Below are 23264 nucleotides of genomic sequence, written 5' to 3'. Positions count from 1 at the left end.
TACTGCAAAGAGAAGGAATTATCAAATCTGTAAGATTCTTAGAAAGTCTGGGATCCAGAAGCATTAGACAATCAGTATACATACAGAGAGAGGTTTGAAGACAGGCACTTAGAGACTACATCTCTACTGGCTTTTATTTCCTCTGTAACATTAAATGTAGAATGTGAAGTTACTCCCTAGAGTAAAAGGGTTGGAAGTCAGGAGAATAAACAAGTAGTTCACATGTAAAGAAGGAACAGTAAACAGACACTGATCCTTTCCTGTTCCTTGATACCAGGGATACTCTCTAGATTTTATTTTCCCAGTACTTATCATAATGCATGACTTTAAAAGGCTTTTTCAACAGGTGCTGTTAATTGTTGGCTTGAATAGTCTTTCCTTTGCAACCTGTTATTAAGTTTTAACTTAACGTATCTCAGGAGTTCCCTGGCAGACCAGTGGATAGAACTCAGCCCTTTCACTGCTATGGCCTGGGTTCAATCCCTGGTCATGGAACTAATATTCTGCAAGCTGCGTGGTACAGCAAAAATGTAAGAGGAAGAAAAGAATAATTTTGTCAATTTTCTGGTATATAAACATCCATAAACCATAAATTGAAATCTAATGACTCTGCTTTCCTTTGATAAGTTAAATGCATTTCAACAATCAATGAGAAATCCACACACCACATGAAGAACAGCCCCAGCTCACTGCAACTAGAGAAAGCCTGCATGCAGCGTGGAAGACCCAGCATAGCCAAAAATAAATATTAAAAAAACTTCAAAAAAATTAAAATCATTCAAACAATGTTATTCTTCCCAATATCTTTCGGAAAAACTCACTCTAAAGTGTGTATAGGGCATTTCTTAAAATTCTGCCAAGTAGGTTTGTAAATATAGGGTGTTTCTATTTCTAAAACATTCTATAGTTATTTGTTGAAGGCTTTCCTCAGCTAGTTCTTAATGGACACTTCATGTCTCCTACCCTATCTGTGAAATATTAGGATTTCGTTTGTGATCTTTAATCGTACATTGACACTAATACAGAATGTTCACCTCAATCTAAAACGTTAATAGATGGCAAATAAATTCTTTCTGAGGTCTTTTCAATAGCTATGTATGAATGTGAGAGTTGGACCATAAAGAAGGCTGAATACTGAAGAATTTATGCTTTCCAATTGTGGTACTTTCAAGACTCTTGGGGGTCGCTTGAACAGCAAGGAGATCAAACCAGTTAATCCTAAAGGAAATCAACCCTGAATATTCACTGGAAGGCCTGATGCTGAAGTTGAAGCTCCAGTCCTCTGGCCACCTGATGTGAAGAGCCAACTCACTGGAAAAGATCCTGATGCTGGGAAAGACTGAGGACAAGAGAAGAAGTGGGCAGCAGAGGCTGAGATGGCTAGATACCATCACTGACTCAATGGAAAGTTTGAGCCAACTCCGGGAGATAGTGAGACAGGGAGGCCTGGCGTGCTGCAGTCCACGGGATCACAAAGAGTAAGGTACAAGTTAGCAACTGAACAACTGTTTCTGTGTACAAGAACAAGTCATATCTATACTACAGATATTAAAACCCTTTTGAAAGGCATAAACTACTTGGTTCTTGATATCAAAAATAAATCTCAAAACAAAGTGAGCTCCTCCAGGTTGACAATAGCTTTCATAAAAGCACACCTAACTTAGTAATCACATGCTATCACTGCTGCATCTTATTTCAAACCATCCGGAAACTTATCTGTAATCAGCTGCTGCTGCTGCTAAGTCGCTTCAGTTGTGCCCGACTCTGGGCGACCCCATAGACGGCAGCCCACCAGGCTCCCCCGTCCCTGGGATTCACTAGGCAAGAACACTGGAGTGGGTTGCCATTTCCTTCTCCAATGCATGAAAAGTGAAAAGTGGAGGTGGAGGTGAAGTTGCTCAGTCGTGTCCAATTCTTAGCGACCTCATGGACTGCAGCCCACCAGGCTCCTCCATCCATGGGACTTTCCAGGCAAGAGTACTGGAGTGGGGTGCCATTGCCTTCTCCATAATCAGCTGAGTTGATGTGAATAAGATAGAAACCAGGCAACCAACCATTCATTTGATGTAAAAATCATATTCTGCTTCGCCAGGAACTCTTTGTATTTATTTTCTCAAAAAAGCATAGGACTAAAAAATAAACTCTAGGACTTTCCTGGTGGCTCAGTGGTAAAGAATCCACCTGCCAATGCAGGAGACATGAATTTGATCCCTAGTTCAGGAAGATCCCACATGTCACTGAGCAACTAAACCTGTGCACCATAATTACTGAGCTGTGCTCTGCAACAAGAAGCCCTCGTATTGCAATGAGGAGTATCCCCTGCTCCCTGCAATTAGAGAAAAGCCTACACAGCAACAAAGACCCAGCACAGCCATAAATAAGTACATTAAAAAAAATAAACCCTGATAAACGACATTCATGACCTTCCTATGGAAATCTTTCTCAAATGCATTTGCCAGTGAATAGGTGATCCTCCCCCTAAATGAAACAAAGAATACACCCCTGATTTTATGCATGAAGTCCTTTTGTATATGCAATCTACATATACACAACATATTAAACTTCACTACATATTTATGCAGTAAGAGTATTCTTATTCTCAACCTTAAGAGGAAACTAAAGCTACTGCAGAGTGCTGCACTGTTCTTCAACAGGATTACACTGCCTCCTGACAACATGAGCACCAAACCTGGCACTAAAGCAGGTAATTAAAAAAAGGCACAACTGCAATGTTGGAGATGAGAGTGCAGAAGTATACCCATGTTAACTTATACTCACTCACCTTCCTAGTGATACTTGATACCATTCAATGATACTGCTAAATCAAAAATAAATAAATAAATAAACCTATCTATAAGGACTAGACTTCCCCAGTGGTCCAGTGGTTAAAACTGCGTTTCCAATGCAAGGGAAGAAGGGAAACAGGTTCGATTCTGGTCAGGGAACAAAGATCCCATATGCCATGTAGGACATCCAAAAAAATTTTTGTAATTTAAAAAATAAACAAAAATCTATCAGCATTCTGTGGCAAACCAGCCGTCACTATCTATTAATCTCTTTATTTAATAAAAAGAACTCTTGAGTATTTCCCTGCTGGTCCAAAGGCTAAGACTCCACACTCCCAGTGCAAGGGGCCTGGGTTCAATCCCTGCTCACAATCACACAAGCCAACTAAGATCCAATGCAACCAAAAAAAAAAAAAACCAACCTCAAAACTTTGAATGTACCTAGTTATAAGCGGTCATTGTCCTTTATACACATTTTTGTCTATCTTTGAAGCAACTTCCACCTCTGAATTCATTTTTTATTCTTCTCTGACATCTCATTCATGGGTTTTTAAAAATCTGATTACCAACCAACAGAAAGGATGACATGGTAAAAATCTTGGCCTTTACCTTCTCTTAAAATTTTAACAATCATTAACTTCATTTTCTCCACAAGAAAATTAATAGCAATATTCACCTACTTCACAAGGTTGCTATGAAAAATAACTTCAGTAAATAAAAAATAATATACAAATTATAAAGTGGAACATAAATCATGACATCATTAAATGAGGTTAATCTTGCGACATGTGGTTATAGGTTTCTCTTGGACCACAGAGGGCACAAGCATCACTTCCAAAGCATCTATGTGCTTTGTACAGCACTTGCCTAAGTGCTCAACAAAACTATGTTGGGAAGGAGGTCTTCCTGACAGTTTGTTTTCCTGACCATTTGTTTTTGGTTCTCAAATTCCGCACATGAGGCACGTACAAACTAATCCAGATTTTCTTAGAACACAAATATTCTTGAAAAGAATGACATACGAGAGCACATCAGAAATCGAGGTTATAGAAACAATGACAGCTCCGTCCTACAAAAACTCAATAAGATCTATTCAATTTTTGTTTTCATGTAAATATATACTAGCAAACAAATTTCTCTGAAGACAGTTTCTGAGGACTAAGGCTAATTTTATTTAATAAACTCTTAGACTTTTTTCCCTTCTTTCATTGCAGTCAAGGTTTTTTTCCTTTTTCAGTAATGAGTAAATTCAGTTGCAAATGTATTATATAAAGCACCCTTGACAGTTCTATGGCGGCTGAGAGACTCAACAAATTGTAGTTTCCCTTTACCCCCCAACTCAGTGATGATTCAAGTGACAGACTAGACTAGGCTCCACTGTTTCTTCTTTGCTTCTATTCAAGCAAGGTTGTTATTTCCTTCATGACCGGGCCTTAACAGGTCTCTTCAGGACTTTCTCCACTCCAATCCATGAATAATACCTTCCAAACGCTTTTATGTTAAAGGTAAATAAATAAACAAGACTGCATCTCTAATTGAGAACCTCTCACTGCTCATAGTCTGTGAAACAGAATTCACAATTTATTACCATGTCAGAGAATTACAACCTGGCCCTAACCTATTGACCCCACCTCACTATCCCTACTACACTCCCCTTTCTATTCACTTACTCCCTTCAATTCTTGCCACTTTGCACCCTCTCCTGGCAAACTCCTACACAAAAGAAGATCCAACTCTGTGAAGCTTTCTTCAAACTCTTAATGAGAAATCAGGAACCTCCCCCACTGAACTCTGCCATACTTCTGATTTTAACATTTACCACATTGCACTGATACGTTTCTACCTCGCAGCCATCCTATTGTGAACAAGTTCTCAATTTTATAATAGCAATATCATCTAACCTGTTACCTCAGTTTCATGTGGACTTAAAAATTTTACTATCAAATTTCCTCTTATGAAGTGGAAAGTCATTTTGGGGTCCCAGACAAGTAGTATTTGGTTATAATATGACACTTCTGGTCACCCCAGAATATTAAGGCTATATCAGAAATAAAAAATTCAGTCTTAAAAAATTCTCAGGGGCTGACATTAACAGGGTCTAGAAAACTTAACACCCTCAGCAGGTAGAAAGCATTAAAACTGATCCACAAAAGGCTTCTTCAACATCCAGTTTCAGTCTGACCAAACAAATTCTGTTTCCTTAATGCTTATAACTTGAAAAGAATCATTAATGCAGCCACCCCTTGGATCAAGTATGGCAGAGTGGGATGGAAAGGAACACTAGGCAGAGGAAAATAAAGGAGAAGGAAAAAAAAAAGATGGCAGAATATTCCTACTACCATACAGTTACTTATTATCATCCTTTTAAGATTAAATATTGAAGTGTTACATATTAGTATGGCTTACAGCTAATGGTGGACATTTATTTTTTAAAATGAGCATCAGCCCTTCAAACTACCATTGACTACGCAACTGTAACAGTTTCTAAAGAAAAGTGACTTTAAATCACTTGTAGCTCATTCTTCATAATATACTCAAAAGGATGCCTGAAAGGTAGGGCAGTACATCTGGAATCCCTTAAGAACTAATCCAGGCCCATAAACCTGCTATGTGGAACGTTTGGGTTAAGATGTAGGATACATACATTTTCAGATTTTAGTAATGTAATAACTGTTGATACCCCCAGAGGGGTCCAGGGTGGCATCCTGTAATCAAAACGTATTTCTGCAACAAAACATACAGATGTTCACATTTAAGGAAAGAAGTAAAAAATACAAATTGGTTTTGCTGCCAACTGAATATCAGGTTTTGTTGCCAAAATGCTTTTTTAAAAGCTTTGGTTAATTTTTATAGCCTTCAAGATTTCATATTATAAATTTTTCTTTCCTTCTAATTATCAGACATTCTGTATGATAAACTTAAGGCAAGTTAAGTGGCAGAACCAAGTCCAAAGTCCAAATCTTCTTTACTAAGTCTAGGTTCCATGGTTTTTACACAATTTAAGTAGTTCATACAGTAACTTTATATGACATGGCCAAACTGTGGAAAAGTCTCAAATCAGATGGCCAATATTCAAAGCTGTAAAAATATTTTATATTAAAACAAACAAACAACCCCCACTCCGCCCTGCCCAATCATTTAAGAAAGCATTTCAAGAAACTTCCCTGGTGGTCCAGTGAAATGTCTGTCTTGCAATGCAAGGGACACTAGGTTGATCCCTGGTTGGGGAACTAAGATCCCAAAGCTACAGGGCTACTAACCCTGTTCTGGAGTCCTCATGCCTAGTCAGATCCCACACAACTAAGATCCGACTCAGCTAAATTTAGTAAAATAAATAAATAAAGCATTTCAAGATTCTAGAACCTCTGAAGTGATCCCCTGTATCAACTGTCACCCAAAATATGTAGGGGCCTAAGTACTGGTTGGTAGACAACTTCAGTAGAAGTAATAATTCACTACTTCAAATGTGACTCATTAGGGTATCTTAAAGACATATAGTTTGAGCATTCTTCTCTCAAAATGGTTTTCTATACACTTGAATTATATGCTTTTCAATCAAAAGACAATTACACAAATTGAAGATGTTACAGCCTAAACTCTGCTTGTAAGGATGAATAAAAATTCACAAATGCCACAAAACAACAACAAAAAAGTACAGATGAGAGAAAGGAGCTTTTAGAGTTTACAAACTCTAAATTATATCCTTTGATCAAATAAAACCATTGTGCATCTGAGTATTTGTACATCATTATGAAAAATTCAATCATCTATATGAAATTTTACCAGCTTTTATTAAAGACAATTATATAACCTACTGCTGTGTTTACTAGAAAATGCTTTTCAGAAAACTGTCTTGATGTCAATTATATAAAACCCCACTGGAGAAATCTGTTTCAGAATTCAGTACCAGAAAGTTTGTCATCCTGTAGAACTTCTGTTTCCTCATTCTGAAGGGCTGCTTATTATCTTAGAGCCAATAAAAAGCTTAATTAGGGTAACCATATTAACACCCAGGACTGCTGCTGCTTCAGTCGTGTCCAACTCTGTGTGACCCCACAGACAGTAGTCCACTAGGCTCCTCTGTACCTGGGATTCTCCAGGCAAGAATACTGGAGTGGGTTCCCATTTCCTTCTCCAATGCCTGAAAAGTTAAAAGTGAAAGGGAAGTCGCCCAGTTGTGCCTGACTCTTAGCGACCCCATGGACTGCAGCCTACAAGGCTCCTCTGTCCATGGGATTTTCCAGGCAAGAATACTGGAGTGGGGTGCCATTGCTGCTTATTATCTTAGAGCCAATACAAAGCTTAATTAGGCTAACCATATACTCTTGACTAGCACACTGTTTTATCACTAAAAATTTTATTTGTATTTGTTTCTTGTCAGAAATTTCAAAATCTTACTGAATGCATATATACACAAATGTATTACATGAAGAGTACAGTTATTTACAATGGCTACAACGTTCTAGTGTGACTGGCACAAACAATACAAAAATACAGAGTCAGAAAGCCCATGTTCCATGAGTCCAGAGTAGATAAAAAATGGGATTAACACCTGACTTGTTCTAACAGTATAAATGAAAACACTGTGTAAGACAATTAAGGCACTGGTTACTTTTGCCCCTATAGAATTTAATTTTTAATCTTAGATTTACATGTACAAATCAAAAATGATTTGAAGGGAATCCCAGCAGAGTCAGATAATAGGTATACTAGCCTAAGATTTTTAAAGAAATACCATTAGGAATATAATCTCTGATAAACCTTATCTCAGTATCTTACATTTCTTTATGAAGCACCCAAATACCACTTTCAACAGTATATGGCAAGAAGACAACATTATTTATAGCCTACAAACAGTAGGCTTAAGAATCTGGGAAATCACTGTTCCTACAAGAGACCCACAAATCCAAACATGTCAAGCACTGCTTGTGGACTAAATGCATAATTCACCATGACTTTTCCAATGACTGGGTAAAGAATTTTAAATTCTTCAAAAAAAAAAAAAAGTTTTAAATGAGCCTCAATTTTTTAAAAGACTGGGTCACTAGTTTATAAATTGCCAAGGTTTTAATGTTGGGCAGTCCTAAAGATGGAACCTGCCTCTACTTTTAGTAACTGAAAGACCTTGGTAAATACAGACCCACTATGTTCTTCCTTTATTGCTCAGAATTTGCCTGGAGAGTTCTAGTCAATTCTGTGCACCAACATTTCATCAGGGTGAAACAAACTGCCTGTGACTGTTAAGAAAGATGTAAAAAGGGTTTGGAATTCACAAGGCAGGAGGTACAGCACTTAGCCTAAAAGAAGGGGACTTCAGGGGAAATTTTTAAATGTTAATACCTGAAGGGTTATCAGGTTGATTTAAGAGATTAGAGGTTAGGCTCAGATTATACTACTAAAAATGGCAGAATTAGTTAAAGAGAAGCAAGCAAATTCTAGCTCAATATAAAGTAACTTCCTTATAATCATACTCTTCCTACATTAAAACAAAAGGTCAAGCTGAGGCTATTAGACCACCTATCAAGAATCTGGTACAAAGTACACTGCACTGGAAAACTGATTTTTAAAAAATCTTAATCTTTAAGGGGGACTAAGATGACCACCACAGCTATATTTTTATGTTTTGTCATTTTTCAAAATAACCCTATAAAAGTGACATAGTCTAAGAAGGAGGAAACTGAGGGCAAGTATTTAGCTTAATTTGGTTATGGTAACATAGTAAGCAGAACTCATTTACAAAACCTGATTCAATTTGGGCTCTTTCCTCTATCAGTGACTCACAGCACCATCACCTGTAGAACTGACAAAAATTTCAACTACCAGGCCACATCCCAGACCAATAAACCAAAATCCCTGGCAGGGACAGTCAGGCATCATGATGGCTAAAGTTCCCAAGCAATGCCAACATGCAGCCATGATTAAGACCCACTGCTCCACACCAAGGGTTGGCAATAAAGCTTTACCTGAACACACTTCTGTTCATTTGTTTACATACTTTCTATGACTGCTTTCATGCTACACTGACAGTTAAGTAACTGAGTTCACAACCAGCAAACCCCAAAATATTTACTGCTTGGCCCTTTACAGTAAAAATTTTCTAGCTCTGTATCATATGTTCTAGCTCTTATAGGATTTTCTGCCACTGAATGAAGGTGGATTCAGAGACACCAAAAAGTTGTTAAAAGTTTTAACAGTGGGAATGTAGCACTGATATAATCAAATTTCAGTTAAGCAAGGTTCATCAGATATTAAGGTGGAATCAATGACATAATAGAATTATCTTTTATAAGCTATCAAAAGCATATTAGACTATCAAAAATTATGATAGACCTAGTACACTGATAGCAAGCAACTCCTAGCTGAGGTTGTAAGATGATAATCACCAGTAATGTTATTTTTGAAAATATGCACTGTGGTTCTAATTAACACTGTTTTTCTTCTCTTTGAATCACTCCAATTATGTGTGGCATTAGTTTTAAGAATGAGGTTAGCTTGGTTAGTTGTCAGTCAACTACTATGCAAAAAAATCTTACTCCTTATATTCCATGTACCTATGTATATATTTTAAAAATACACTACAGGCCTCCCACCATACTGTTAACTGAGTAATTCATGCAGTAGGAAAAAAAAATGCAGTACTAACTCTGAGAACTGATTCGAGATCTTCTACATTAAAAATTAAGCCAAAACAAAGTGCTGCTAAGTCTATCATTAATACTTTTAAGAAACCACCTCTGGGATTTTATTGCTAAAGACTCGACAAGTTGGAGGGGAAAGCTCAGCAAACAGTATTCATTCATTATACACGTATACTGATTTCCACATGATTTCTACCAATGAAAACTAAACCCAAACCTAAACAGCCAGGGAAACCATTTCACAGGATTATGGCATTTTGCCCTTTGGGAACTAAAAACAATGATTCTTTTAAACGGAAAGCACTCCATCCCCAGGTGATCACCATCACATAAATCAGACACAGAACAGTTAAGAGATCTCTGAGGCAACACAAGCACTAAATGATATATGACAGTGGTGGACATGGTCAAATCTGGGCTCCACAAAGGAAAACCTCAAACCCACTGGACTACTTCAAATAAAAGTAAGTTACACATAGACAATTAAGTTAAAGTTTCAAATCTACTTTCACTCTTCAACGATGGTCTGCCTCACTTCATTTCTCAAAAAAGAAACAAACCCCACACTATAAGATGTGATATGCAAAGGTTCTTATAGTAAAGAGAAAGGTCTCAGAGGCTTCTCTTAACTAATGCAAATGAGAATGAAAATGAGGAAACAGTGGGACAAACTTAAAATATTCCAGTTTCTGTAAGATTTATGGGGAGAACAGAACAGTGAGTGGTTCCAAACAAAGTAGAATCCCATTAACTTTTGCAAAATTCTATAAAACAAATATTTAACTACAAAAAATTGAGAGTAAAGAATGCTAACTAAATCTCAAAAACGTTCTGAAATGACAAACAAATCACATATTACAACCAAAGATTTTATCTTTTCCAGCACTGAGTACAAAAAGTAAGCAGAGGCTACAGACCAGGAAAATCAAAGAACTATACATAGAGTCCACATGCCATAAAATGTGGGCAAATTCCTGATTATTTAACACAACCTTTGAGAAACCTATATATACATGTGTAGAGAAAAAACTAAGATATACCAAATCTTACATCTGATACAAGATTATATAAGATGTGATTGTTCAAGTCATTTTTCACGTACTACAAAGACTCAAATTTACTATTTCTTATGTATATTACTTTAACAACACACACAAGATTATATCCAACCAGAATGAGAATAAAAACTGAGACACCTCTGTATATATTCAATACAGTATTTACCTGGTTCTTCCTTGATGAATGACAAATCTTCCTCTGGATAGGCAACAGGTGGCTGCATCACCGAGCAATCTTCTAAATTTGTTTCATTATTAGGTGGTATATTATAAACAAATCTCTTTGTAGCTTGGGTTTTTCTCCTTGTTTTGCCAGTCTCTTGAATCCCCTGGGAGCCCATATTATTCCAAATAAACACTTTTGTTTGACCTTGAGACTCATTTTCTGTCAATTCAGGTGAACCATCCTGGACCCAACTACTGTCATTCATTTGGTAGTTTTCTATTTGGCCCTCGTCGACATTACAACCATCATTTTCAATTTTTACGTTACTTGCCAAATTGGTAAGATTTCGTGTTGCCCAAAAACTGGCAATTTTTTGATCCCGTGATGAAGACAGGCCATCTCTGTTAACTGGTTTTCTATTATTATAGTCCACAACTACAGACTCTGGAGCTTCTGATTTAATGCTTATATTTAAGGCATCTTTAATGAAATTTCGGCAAGTTTGAACAACTTCACTCATTTGAAGATAGCTGGCCACTGTCATTACTTCAATGGCATTTTGGCTTGTGAGCACCAGGTTACCAGAATACAAGAAGTCCAAGATGACTGAAAAACCTTGAACTGCAGCAATATCTAAATGGGTAGTATTGTTTTGGTTAGGGCTTTCTTTGTTTGAAAAGCAATATAAAGTCTTAAAGAAACGGCTGCCTGCAACCAGGATGTTCTTATGAGCTTTAAAGATTTTTCCGCTCACCACAATGCTGACATCACAAAGAATACCTTTCTTCCTCTGTTCATTTAGTTGTCGAAGAAGTTGATAGCAATAAGAGTTCTCATTTGGCCTACTATTAAAGTCACAGTACCCCTCCTCTGATGGTATTTCTGACTCCTGCAATAGATGGAAAACATTAACATTAAATTTTATTTACTTTTTACAGCCTCCATACCAAAGACATCATTATTAATGTAACTTTTTAAAACCACTATCTACACTAATCTGTTAGCAATCATTACATATTTTGAGACTGAGGTGTTCATAATCTAAATATTAAGAGAAAGGGTGTAAACAGCTTGCTGCAATCCACTGCTATCATTAAAAAAAAAAAAAAGAAACATCCTGAGGATTAGAATTTTATTTAAAGAATACTGTGTATCGCATATCATGCTATCTTTCCAAATACAGCTGAAGACATGGATTGAGAATTATTTAAAATTAAAACAGGGAATTCCCTGGTGGTCCGGTGGTTAGGACTCCACCACCGTTGCCCGAGTTCAATCCCTGGTTGGGGAACTGAGATCCAACAAGTAACATGGCCAAAAAAAAAAAAGAAATGAAATGAAAATAAAGAGTGATTGTTTTCTCACGTAAAGAAACATTCATAAGAATCAAATTAATCTGCCTTATCTCTGTAACTGCTAAGAACAGTAGTTTTTCTGGTTTAACTTACAATAATCTGATTAAAATATGCTCAGCATCTCATTCTACTTAACATTATTAAAAAAGTGAATTTTAAAAGTCTTGGCAAATACTGAGTCAGACAATTTAGGTCAACAAAGTTAATCATATCTAACTATGCAGTCCATGGGGTCGCAAAGAGTCAGACATGACTGAGCGACTGAACTGAAAGAGAAAGTAACATAAGACCCTAATTTTAAAAAATGTGCTTCAAACTACAGGAATACCCAGTTATATAAATCCCAAATCAATTTTCAAAATGACATCTCTTTAGGATCATAAATACTACCCATCAGGTAAAATTCCTTAACTCCAAATACTTAATGTTTATAATCTTCCCTGTTATCAATCTTGTAATTATTCATTACAATTCAGTTTAGCATCACTATTAAGTTAATGTAGTTTCCTGTAAAATAACAGGATATCGACAGCAAGAATAAAGGAATGTGATCTAGATTTTGGAATGCTGCCTACACTGGTTATTAACTGTGTGTCCTTTCTTAAACTAATAAAGCAGTAAGTTCCAAGAGTGTTTCTAAATAAGAACTTCAGGCCCTACTCACAGAGTCACTAGGCAGGTGGTGGTGTCGCTAAGTTGTGTCTGACTCTTGTAACCCCATTGACTGTAGGCCGCCAAGCTCCTCTGTCCATGGGATTCTCCAGGCAAGGATACTGGAGTGGGCTGCCATTTCCTTCTCCAGGCACTAGGTGGGTAAGCTCCCTAAATTAGGCAGCTGTCTATTCTTTATTAAGTGCTAAAGATTCATTATTTGCTTTGGCACAAAATATTAAATACAAGTTGTTACTGTAAAATAATAAGACACATATATACAAGTCTAGGAGTAGACAGAGTCTGGGAAAAACCCAGAAAAGATACATACTGGATTGTTGGATGCTGGGAGGACTAATATGCTTGGAGAGAAATAGAGAATGGGGGGCAGAGGGAAGGGTGTACGGAAACAAAGTTGTTAGGACTGCAAAAAAATTCTCATAGAATACTGTAAATGGTGCTGAGATTCCAAGCAACCCCACATCTCCATTTAACCCCATCACGTGTGCTATTCTATGCTCAGTTTCTTCAGCTGTGTCAACTCTTTTCATGTCCAACTGACTCTCTTCTACCTTATGGACTGTGTAGCCCACCTGGCTCCCTTGTCTATGGGATTCTCCAGGCAAGAATACTGGAGTAGGTTGCCATGCCCTCCTCCAGGAGAGATCTTCCTGACCCAAGGATTGAACCTGGGTCTCCTGCACTGCAGGCAGATTCTTTACCACTAGCTTCACCTGGGAAGCAACCTCATCATAGGTATAGCTTAATCACACAAACATTAGGTCCCATTCTGAATTCTGTATACAGCAGATCACACATATAATAATCCTGAAACTAAACCAGATCACATGATCCATGTAAGAATTTTCGTGTTGTTTCCAGGTATGAGAAGTCAACTGAAACAGAATAAAAATGCCAGAATTACAGGACACATCAGTATTTCACAGCAATAATGAAACATTACAGATAATCCTGCAAATCTGGAGTATATGATCACTACAGAATGAAGCAAAGGAAGCAGAGAATTCCCTTTGCACTTCCAACTGACCCTTGGCAGCATCCCTATCACTTCCCAGGGCCTCATTAATTACACTTATACTCTAACCCCACCCCCACATTCTTGCTCTGTCATACCAAAATGTCCCATATTCTAAATCAGTTATTTTCTCCTTCTATTAAGACACCCAATCGTAAGCAAAAACTGCTAACAGCCACAGATGGAGTAAAGTAATCAAGTAATTCATGATTGAGTCCCAAATTTTTGCTTCTGGGGGCTGGAAGAAAGAAGTGAGGTAAAAAGATATTTTATCTTGTATATCTTGTACATAAAATCAGTATGCTGTGAAGTTTCCAACTACTTAGCAAAGGGATGGGAATTGTTTAGGACTCTATATAGAGAACTAAATGAATGTCTTAAGTTGTTACTGCTATAATTTTCTATAGACTCATAATACTGTTTAAGAGGCTATCTAAATAAAACTTTTTATTAATTTGCTTATGCTCTCTACTCACTACAGAAAATTTCCAAACTACACTGCTCTATGATGCAGGCTTAAAAATAAGCTTTGCTGTGTGTGCCATATCTGCCCAGCAAAGCTCATTTGGTTCAAAGTTCTAACAGATATTGTAGTAACAGTAAGAACAAAAAATTTGGCAGTACATGGTAAAGTGTCTGTGGAAGCAGTGAATGAGCCTTTACAAGTCAAGAAGTGCTTAAAGTTTATGCATTAAGCAGTTCAAAACACTTTAAGAAGGAGGTGGCTATGTCATAGCAGTCATCTTAGGCCATGGTCACTGTGTTCTGAAATTTCTGGGCCAGTCCCAATTTCTGTAATTTTCTGCCATTATCACACCAAATGTCCTAATTTTCAAAAATCACTTAAAGACAAAAGCCTATCCACCAAATATTTGTCCATTCCACTTCTGACACAAGCTAAACAGCCAAACACACCATTCAACAACTATTTTTCTTCATTACTAGTGTAACAGAATAGTAATGTTACATGCTACAAACAGCCCTACCAATTTCTCCTTCAGTACTGATCAGAGCACTATGCCATGTTTCTGTAGCACATGTTATATATACTCTTCACAATGAAGAGTTTACCAGTCAAGAGTACATGTACTCTACAAGGGGAGTATTATTTGAGGATATGGGTAAAATAAAGCAAGATAAGCACTAAAATAAACTGCCAATATTACTTGCTAAACCAAATAAGTTCCTAGTTACTAAAGACAAAAATAACAGTTGGTCCCTAAGAACTCAAGTCATCTCTGTCTCTCCAGTTCCCTCTTTAACATTCTATGTCCATTCTTAGTATATTGATAAACATGGGATACCACTGATAAAAATACACTGATAAAAAGGTTTAAGGATTTCCAGAACTGATTTAAAAGACTAGTTGGAAAATTTTCTATTCCCTTTCCCAAAAAGGAAAACACAACTTAGCCAAGCATTAGTTTAAACTAGATAAACAAGGAGACTAAGGAAACAGACATTCAGATTTAAAAAAAAGTGCTACCCCAAAGATTCTATAAATATGAAAAGTCTCCTGTTATTTTTATCTGTGGAGATGCCCATAAGTAAAATTATTTTTAGAGACCTTAATTAACTCTTCCAAAATTAAGAAAATATAGAAGCATACATTTGGTTATCTTCAATTTCCAGAGAGGCCAAAAGTAAATATATTTTTTTTTCCAAAAGTAAATATTTTAATCAGAGAAAAAGCTGCTAAAAGCTTGAATTTACTCACTTATTTAATAAGCATTAAGTGAACGCCTGTATCAGACAGGTTCTACACTGGGAACCCAAAATGATTTAGTTCCCTGCCTGAAGTTTAATACTGAGCAAGATTCTTAAGATATTGAAGAGCTTTAAGAGAGCAGACAGGTGGTACACCTAATCCAGTTTTTTGGGGGGTTTGGGTGAGATCTTTTTTTGAAACAAATATCTGAGCAGAGCCTTGAAGGATGCAAGAGTGGAAGGAGAGGACAAAGAGTCTAAGCAAATGAGACAGCATGAGAAAGAGAACCAAGGATGTATACATCCTCACAATTCTAGATTTATGAAGAACTTCAAGGTGATCCAAAAAAGCCCAAGAAATGCAAATATGCTCTTAATGTTTTTGGAGCTAAGTGTCTATAACCGGCACCAGATTAGAGAGATCTGAATCCTGCACAAGGTTAAGGACCACTGGTATAGGTGCCTACAGAGCTGTAGAATGATCTGACTGGATTCACTGATCAAGAGGCGACTGTGGCAGCTAAGTGGAGGGCAATTACCGGGGGTGACACCGGAAATACTGTGACCAGCGCAAGCCGCTGCCAGGTGTGCAGCACACCTACAAGGACGGACTGTAACTGCTAAGACAGGTAACAGTGATGGGGAAGGGGAAGTGCGGCAGAGCCCGGGAAATTCCTAAAGTGAAACCCCAACTGGAGTGATTAATCAGATTTCAAGGCAGAGGTGTGGAGGGAGATCATAGGGTGTTCACAGCATTCCAGCTGGGAGAACTGGATAACACCAGCTACTGTAGAGAACCCAAGATCACACTACCCAGTCTCCCCACTCTTCTGAGAGGGACAGGGGGAGAGAGAAATTCAGCTGCAGTTAGCTATCTGTAGTCAATCCACAAATGATTAGAAACTGCTACTGGATTAAAAAAAAACAACAACAACAAGTACTTAAGTCCCTACCCAGAAGTCCAGTCTCCTTTTGATAAATGGATTAGTAGGAAAAAAGATATTCAAAGTATAAAATGAAAGCATTAAAAGCATAAAAATTTTTTGTTGCAGCAACCCACTGGAATGGTATACTGAAAGAATAAAAATATCAATGTCCATTTACAAACCCAAATTCTAAACTCAAACTCCATTTCTAGTATGAGGACAAACAAGGCCACAGTAAGCATGATGCCAAATAAATGCATACTAGTAGTACTGACAAATTATGTATGTCAGTAGATAAAGAAAGGAATATCTCCTTTGAAATCAGTATCTCTTCTCTGATCTCCTTGAGTGATGACATTTTCTCTTGCAATTTAAGTATTAATACTATCCCCAGAAATTGTAAATCTATAGGTCTGGGGTAGATGTCTTCAGGTGATTACAACTTCCAGCCAATTTTATGTGCCAAAAATATGCTCTATTACCAGGTCTCCTCAAAAACCATATACACACCAACACAGGTGCTTCTACACATCAACTTACACATATTTCATCGTGGTTCTCCCCTGCTTAAACTGCTAAATGGTGTGCCCAACAGAAAAAATACAATCATTTCAACATGAAAGGATCATCCATAACCTGCAGTCTACCCACTCAAACTTGATTTCTCATCCTGCTGAATTAAATCATCTACTTCTCAGACACATCAAGGCATCAATTTCCATTATGCTCAAGCTGTTACCAACTGCAATGCCTAGAATGCCCTCCCCTCTTCAACACTTACTCATTTAACACAAGTTAGGATCCAAATCTACAAGCTTCTCCCAACCTTCACAAATAGGATGACGACTTCCTTTAGTATCTTAACTGTAACTTGAATATATTTTTAACATGGTAGCTATCATTTTACTGCAATGTCTCTCTCTCCTTACTAGAGTACAAATTTCTTGAGGTCAGAAAAATGTCTTATTTACATAGGTTTATCTTCAGTGCCTTGGAATCTACCTAATAGGTATATTTTAAGAGGGAGAAAGAAGTCCCTAGACACATTATAAAGTATAATCAAAAACACAAGGGAAAAGGAATCCACTTTTAAAAATACAACAAATGACTGCTAGAACCTATATAAACATTACACAAATCGGTTATTTAATGGATCGTAGGCTCTGTGGTTGTCTGTAATATCTATTAATCTTTCCCAGCGAAAGGCTTTCAGTCTTTCTTCCAAAATCCTTAAAAAAAACAATTTAATTTTTGCCAAATGCAAAGAAGGCTGGTACCTCTGTCTCACCTTTGCTTTTGCTGCTCACCAACATATTCCAATTAGTAATTTTAATCAGATCACTGATCTAAATTAAGTATTTACTTTCTGGAAAGGTTAACTTAAGTTTATAACAGTAACACACTTGAACACATGTTTTAGGCTTACTAAACTGGAAAGAGTTGACAGAATGTGTGACTTAGGCGATGAAAATTTCCCAACTGGGTAGAAACTGATCTGAACCAAGATACAGTGGTAATCAGTGTTATTAAAGCAATTTTAAAGTCCTCTGGGCCAAATGGTCAAATCTTATATAAGCTAATCACTGAACCAGACTCTCAAGATAGATACAGTCAGTTGTTACTCAAAATAGAAATTATATGTTGTCCCTTACATCCTTAAAAAATACAAGGATCTTTCAGAAATAGAACACTGCAGAACAGATTCTGAGAGCATCTGCAGACTTCTTGCATGAGCAATCGTTAACAATCAACATCAAAATAACAGAATATCAAAGGTTTTAGGAATGGGCCCCTGGGAATTCCCTGGCAGTCCAGTGGTTACTTCCACTGCTGGGGACACAGGTTCCATTCCTAGTCAGGGATCCCGCCCACAAGTAGCAAGGCAGCCCCCCACGGCCCCGCCCCTGCAAAAAAAAAAAAAAGAATATGCCAGAGTCTCTTGGCCACCATCATGATTTTTCCCTTTACAGAAATCATAATAAAAAGTAAAGTAACCCTTATTCACATACTAAGATTTGGCTAAACTCCTCACAAAAAACAGACTCATTAAAATTAAAGAAAAAAAGTGGGGAGAGGGGATAAAGGGAGTGAACTGGGTCCCAACTTCAAACTTAATTCTTGCCTGAGGAACTACAAAACTATTTCAGTAATTTTAAGGAAGGAGAAAGCTCATGCAAGATATTCTTCATGAAGATGAGAAAAACGGCATGTGCAATGAGAATGTTCAAAGAACCTGAATGGCCAAAGTCTCTAAAAGCATGAAAAAAACTGGTTTGTTCTCTAGAATCAAGAGTGATTCCATGCAAGTGGCTTGCAAACTGAGAAAACTGGTAACATGGAGACATGAAATGCCAGTTCCCCCCACCCTACAGAATTATAGTTATTTCCAAAGAAAATAAGTAATGGTGATAATAAACAATGGTTATCATTTACTAAGTGACTAGGTGCTGGCATATACACTTTGCATACATGAAGAAACTGGAAGTTAACTTATTTGCCTGTCAAGAAAGAGGATTAGGACTCAGGTTCCCCTACTTTTAAGCGCAAGAATGCTCTTACAGACTGTGTTATACTGCCTCCTGCAGGTAATCAAAAGCTGCAGGGCAATGAAAAAAAATAATTAACTGCGCATAGGAAGAAATAACTAAGTTCTTGAACCTGTCTCTCATGTATTCACAAGACAAAAAGATCCTATAGGTGGTACCTGGGGTCGATTACAAGGTAATACCCCAAACTAAGCTTAGAAATAAACAAATGATTAGGATCAGTTCAGAGTGGAAACATCCAAAATCCAATCAAGGGAACCAATAAACAGCCTTAGACAAACAGAATGACTGACTAAATTGTATTATTCTTAGTCTAATGATATAATGTCCTAAGAGAAAGAAGTTGGTCTGCAGATTATATTGTAAAAAGGGAGTTTCAAGGGAGCAAAGGGTAAGGGAGGGATAATTCAGGGATTAAGTTTAGAAAAGGTTTTACCTAGGGATGAATTCCCTAATCCAGATATATGCCGAGGGGAGAGGAATACACCATGCTAAGTCTATCAGAAGGTTATCCAACTAATTCCCCGTTCCTCTGATTTCAGGTTCACTAAGCAGCTAATTGTAATAATTTGCACTCCCATTCAGATCTGCCTACACAGACTACACTGAAGAAGAGTAACTGATCCACTGAATTAAGAAAATTCAGTTTGATTGTCCTTGCAGATTTTTCTAAATAACCAACTCATCACTTAGAAAAGCATACTTTCATTTTCACAAGCCCTCCACTTCATTATACTACTTAACTTCAGGAATATATAAAGCGTTGAAGCCTCTAGACTCCTCTTCTGTAAAATGGGAACAGAATAATTACTTGCCAAAATAAGGGACATCTGTGTTTGATCACAAAGCTAGTAACTGCAGAAAGCTGAGATGTGAACCTAGATTTTATTCCAAAACCTTCTTTTCCTTCCTCCATTGCAACATTCTTTATAAAGGCTAGTCTCATTTATAACCAAGAACTGTAAGACTTGGGACAATTTACTTAACTTTTCCGGGCCTTACATCTTTAAATGACCTTCCTTGTAAGGCTTAGGCAACTAAAAGTTGTGAAAAAAAAACTGTTGCCATTGCCCTCCTGAGAAAAACAACCCTATGCCTTAATGTTAAAGTCTCAACTTCTGAGAAATTTCTGGGCTACAGGGTTATTAGACAGTGCCTAATTAACTCCACTAAAAGTGTTCTACTAAACAGCAAGATCACTACAATACACAAAGGGACTAGTATCTGAAAGGTGACTTTCTGAAATCAATGCCTGGCTACCGATACAAAAGAATGAATTCCATCCACAACCACAGGTTGTCTTAGGAGGACTGATTAACATTTGCTTGGCTTGGAAAGAGATTATCAAAATGATAAGACTATTATCTTTAGTCCAGAAATACTAAGACAAGATTTAAGAAGTACCGTTTACCTGTTTAATAACTAAGAACTTATGATTTTGGTAAATACATTCTCTACCAGTTCGAATCAACTAGTTGGTAGAAGTAACTTTACAGTCAACATTTCAAATATCCCAAGTTTAAAGTAAACTACATTTAAATGAAAACTTTTTGAAAAAGGGGATTACAGAAAATCTCAGCATAGAAATCTGGAGAGAAGGAAGCAAGTAAAAACTGCCACAATTTACCAAAAGCATACCTTTGGAAAGAGAAGTTCAACAAAAAGTTTAAGGAGATGAATTTAGTATAATCATTCACGAAGTCTTATACAAATAGCTTCCTCTACATTTACATACTACTCTCATATTTCACATTATCCTGACACGATAAAAAGAATTTTCTCGGTTGGATGTTCTCCTAAAAGGGGTAGCGTCAAAGGTTAAGGAAAGAGTTTAATTCATTCTTCAAAGAGTTACCACATTTGACTTCCATCAGCACGCTAAAAGACTACCAACATTAAAGCAGCTTTTCTAAAATCACAGCTAATAACATTCTAACCACAAAGTCAACCTTACAGGGTTAAAACCTTCAACCTCGCTTATTAAACTTTCCTTCTGATTCAATCTGACGGGCAAAGAAATCTGAGTCATGAAAAAAATTAAATCAAATTCAGTGCTACGATTAGAAAATTGTCATTCTCCTCCTCCCCCCAACTCCCCCGGTTAACTTTTGAAAACTTATTCCCAGGCTTTCGAACCCCCCACGCCTAAGTTCCCTACACCTCTCTCCTAACAGGAAAGATGTCTTCACCCAGTAGAGTGAGTTTTAGCTGATAAACCTTTCCCTCAAAGATCTGAAAAAAGCAGGAGCAACATATATCGTACCTGGGCGTTGGCTTCGTGGAGTTTGTGCTCGGTAGAGACGTGGTGCCTCAGAAGGAGGGTTTTCTTGTAGTTGCGGGTCCCTCGCGAAAGCTCGTCGTGCCCCACTGGGGGCAGATCCCCGCTTCCTCCGTCCTCGGGGGGCTTTTGGCACCAGCCGCAAGACATAAGGCCAGTATCCTTGGAATAGCGCAGCCAGGGAAAATCTTTGAGCCAGGAGGTCTGGAAGGAGCAATGGAGCTTCTGCATTAGGGACTTGGGCCGCGCGAGCGGGAAGTGCTGGACAGTCTCTCCTTCTCCAGCTCCCACACCGCTGCCCTCCGCTTCGTCCCCGCCATCGCCGCCCGACCGCCTGCTGCTGCTGCAGCTGCCTCCTTCCGCCCCGCTGCCGTCGCCCAGGCTCGCCCCCTCCTCTTCGTCCTCGGTGCTGTCGCTCAGGGACGCGCCGTCCGGCATCAACTCCTTCCCCTCCAGCGCGTCCAGCTCCAGCTCCACGGCCGCCGGCCCTCGCCCATTGAAATGCCTCAGGGGCCACGCCGAGGTCTCGGTGCGGCCGCGGCTACTGCCATTGTTGCCGAGCCCCCCGCCGCCGCCGCCTCGAAAGGCCAGAGTCCGACGGTTCCTTTCCGCTAGCAGGGGCCCCCCGGCGCCACCGCCGCCCAGCGAGGTGGGGCCGCCCGCGTCTTGGGGGAGCAGCAACTCCTTGGTTTCCTCGGCGGCGGCGGCAGCCCCGGCGGAGGCCTCCAGGTCTTGGGGCTCCAGGCCCTCCAATTCCACTTCCTCGTCGGCCCCCCGCCCATTGAGCGGCTGCGGCGCTGGCGGCGGGGGCTGTCTTGGCTGGGGCTGCTGGGGCCAAGCCGAGGCCTCCCCGCCAACGTTATTGTTCGCGGAGCCGCCGCCGCCGCTGGCGGTGACCAACCCGCCTCCTCGGAACGCCAGCGTCCTGCGGTTCATTTCACTGAACGACATGGCGCGCGCCGCCGCCGCCGCCCGGTGCCCCGGCTCGCGCCCGGCCTCGGGCCGCGTCCCGCGCGCTCCCCGCCGCTCCCCCTCCGCTTCGCTCCCGCCCCCACCGCGGGCGTTCCGGTCTCGCGGGGCTCGGCCTCGCCCTCCCGCCCGGCTCGCGCTCGCTCCCCGGGGCTGCCTCACGCGTCCGCCGCCGCCGCCGCCCGCCGGGCCGCCGCCTCCTCGTCCTCCACCCCCGCCCCGCGGCGCTCCGGGCAGCGTCCCGCGCGGAGAAGGGGGGGGCGGGCGGCGGAGAGGTGAGCAGCGAGCCGGCGCGCGTGGGGCCTTCGAAGTGGAGAGGCGGAGTGCGGGGAGACCCTCCGCTGCCCCCTCTTTAAAGCCGCGCGCACACACCGACCCTCCAAACAAGATATCCTTTCTCCGGCGCGCCGAGGAGTCCCGACGCGGCTGCCGGCTTCCGAAGCGCTGAGGGCTAGAGGCACGTTAAACTGCCGGGCTCCACCACATAACGAACCGACAATAAAGCCGGCGGAGCGTTTCCGTCCGACCAGGCCCTGGCGGAGGTCGAATGGCAAATGAACAACGGACCGTGCGCCCACAATGCACCGGGGTAGCAGTAACCGCTGGAGGGGGAAAGGGTGGGGGCCGGGCGGGGGGAGGGGGCTGGGCTTGGGGCTGGGCTGGGGTGGGGTGGGGGCGCCTGGGGACCGGGAAAGGGGCCGGGCCGCGCCTCCGGCCTGGGGGCGGGGGTGCGGCCGCGGGGGAAGGAAGTCGCCGAGGGGCGGGGGACAAAAGGCCGGGCGGCGGGCTGGGGGGTCTCGGGGAGGGGGCGGGCGTGTGCGGCCGGGGCCGGGCTCCGCGGAGGACAAACAGCTGGCGAGTGTCAGGTCTGGCCGCCTCCCCGCTGCCCGCACGCACCTACCCGCGCCCGGGACGCACATTTTCCTTCCCTCGCCACGAGTTCACCTGGGACTTTGAGAAATAACTGTACGGTGGGAGCTGCTCTCCAGCCTTGTCATTTGCTGAGGTGGGGTGGGTGGGGGGTAACGGTGCCCGAGGAAGTGAACTTATTTTTGTTCCTTCACAAAGACTGGACCAGGCTGTACCTTTCGGGCGAGGAGGTTACAACCGCGGGCACCTCCTCTTCTGCTGCATTGTGTATTCGATGC

General features: G+C 40.2%; 1 protein-coding gene across 1 annotated transcript in view; it reads right to left on the bottom strand.

Annotated features, from left to right (window-relative positions):
• ZBTB10 (zinc finger and BTB domain containing 10) overlaps window positions 1-22123 on the bottom strand; it is a 32220-nt gene extending 10097 nt beyond the window's left edge. The window contains exons 1-2 of the mRNA XM_040261999.1: window positions 21133-22123; window positions 10649-11537 (exon numbers count right to left, since the gene is read on the bottom strand). Of these exons, the coding sequence (XP_040117933.1) occupies window positions 10649-11537; window positions 21133-22098 (1855 nt within the window). The 5' untranslated portion in view covers window positions 22099-22123. The remainder of the gene's footprint in view (window positions 1-10648; window positions 11538-21132) is intronic.
• Window positions 22124-23264: the final 1141 nt, after the last annotated feature.

Source organism: Oryx dammah, unplaced genomic scaffold (assembly GCF_014754425.2).
Source record: "Oryx dammah isolate SB20612 unplaced genomic scaffold, SCBI_Odam_1.1 HiC_scaffold_19, whole genome shotgun sequence".
In the NCBI taxonomy this organism is placed as follows: domain Eukaryota; kingdom Metazoa; phylum Chordata; class Mammalia; order Artiodactyla; family Bovidae; genus Oryx; species Oryx dammah.
Note: the sequence above shows the minus strand (reverse complement) of the source record. Positions and strands in the feature narration are given on the sequence as shown.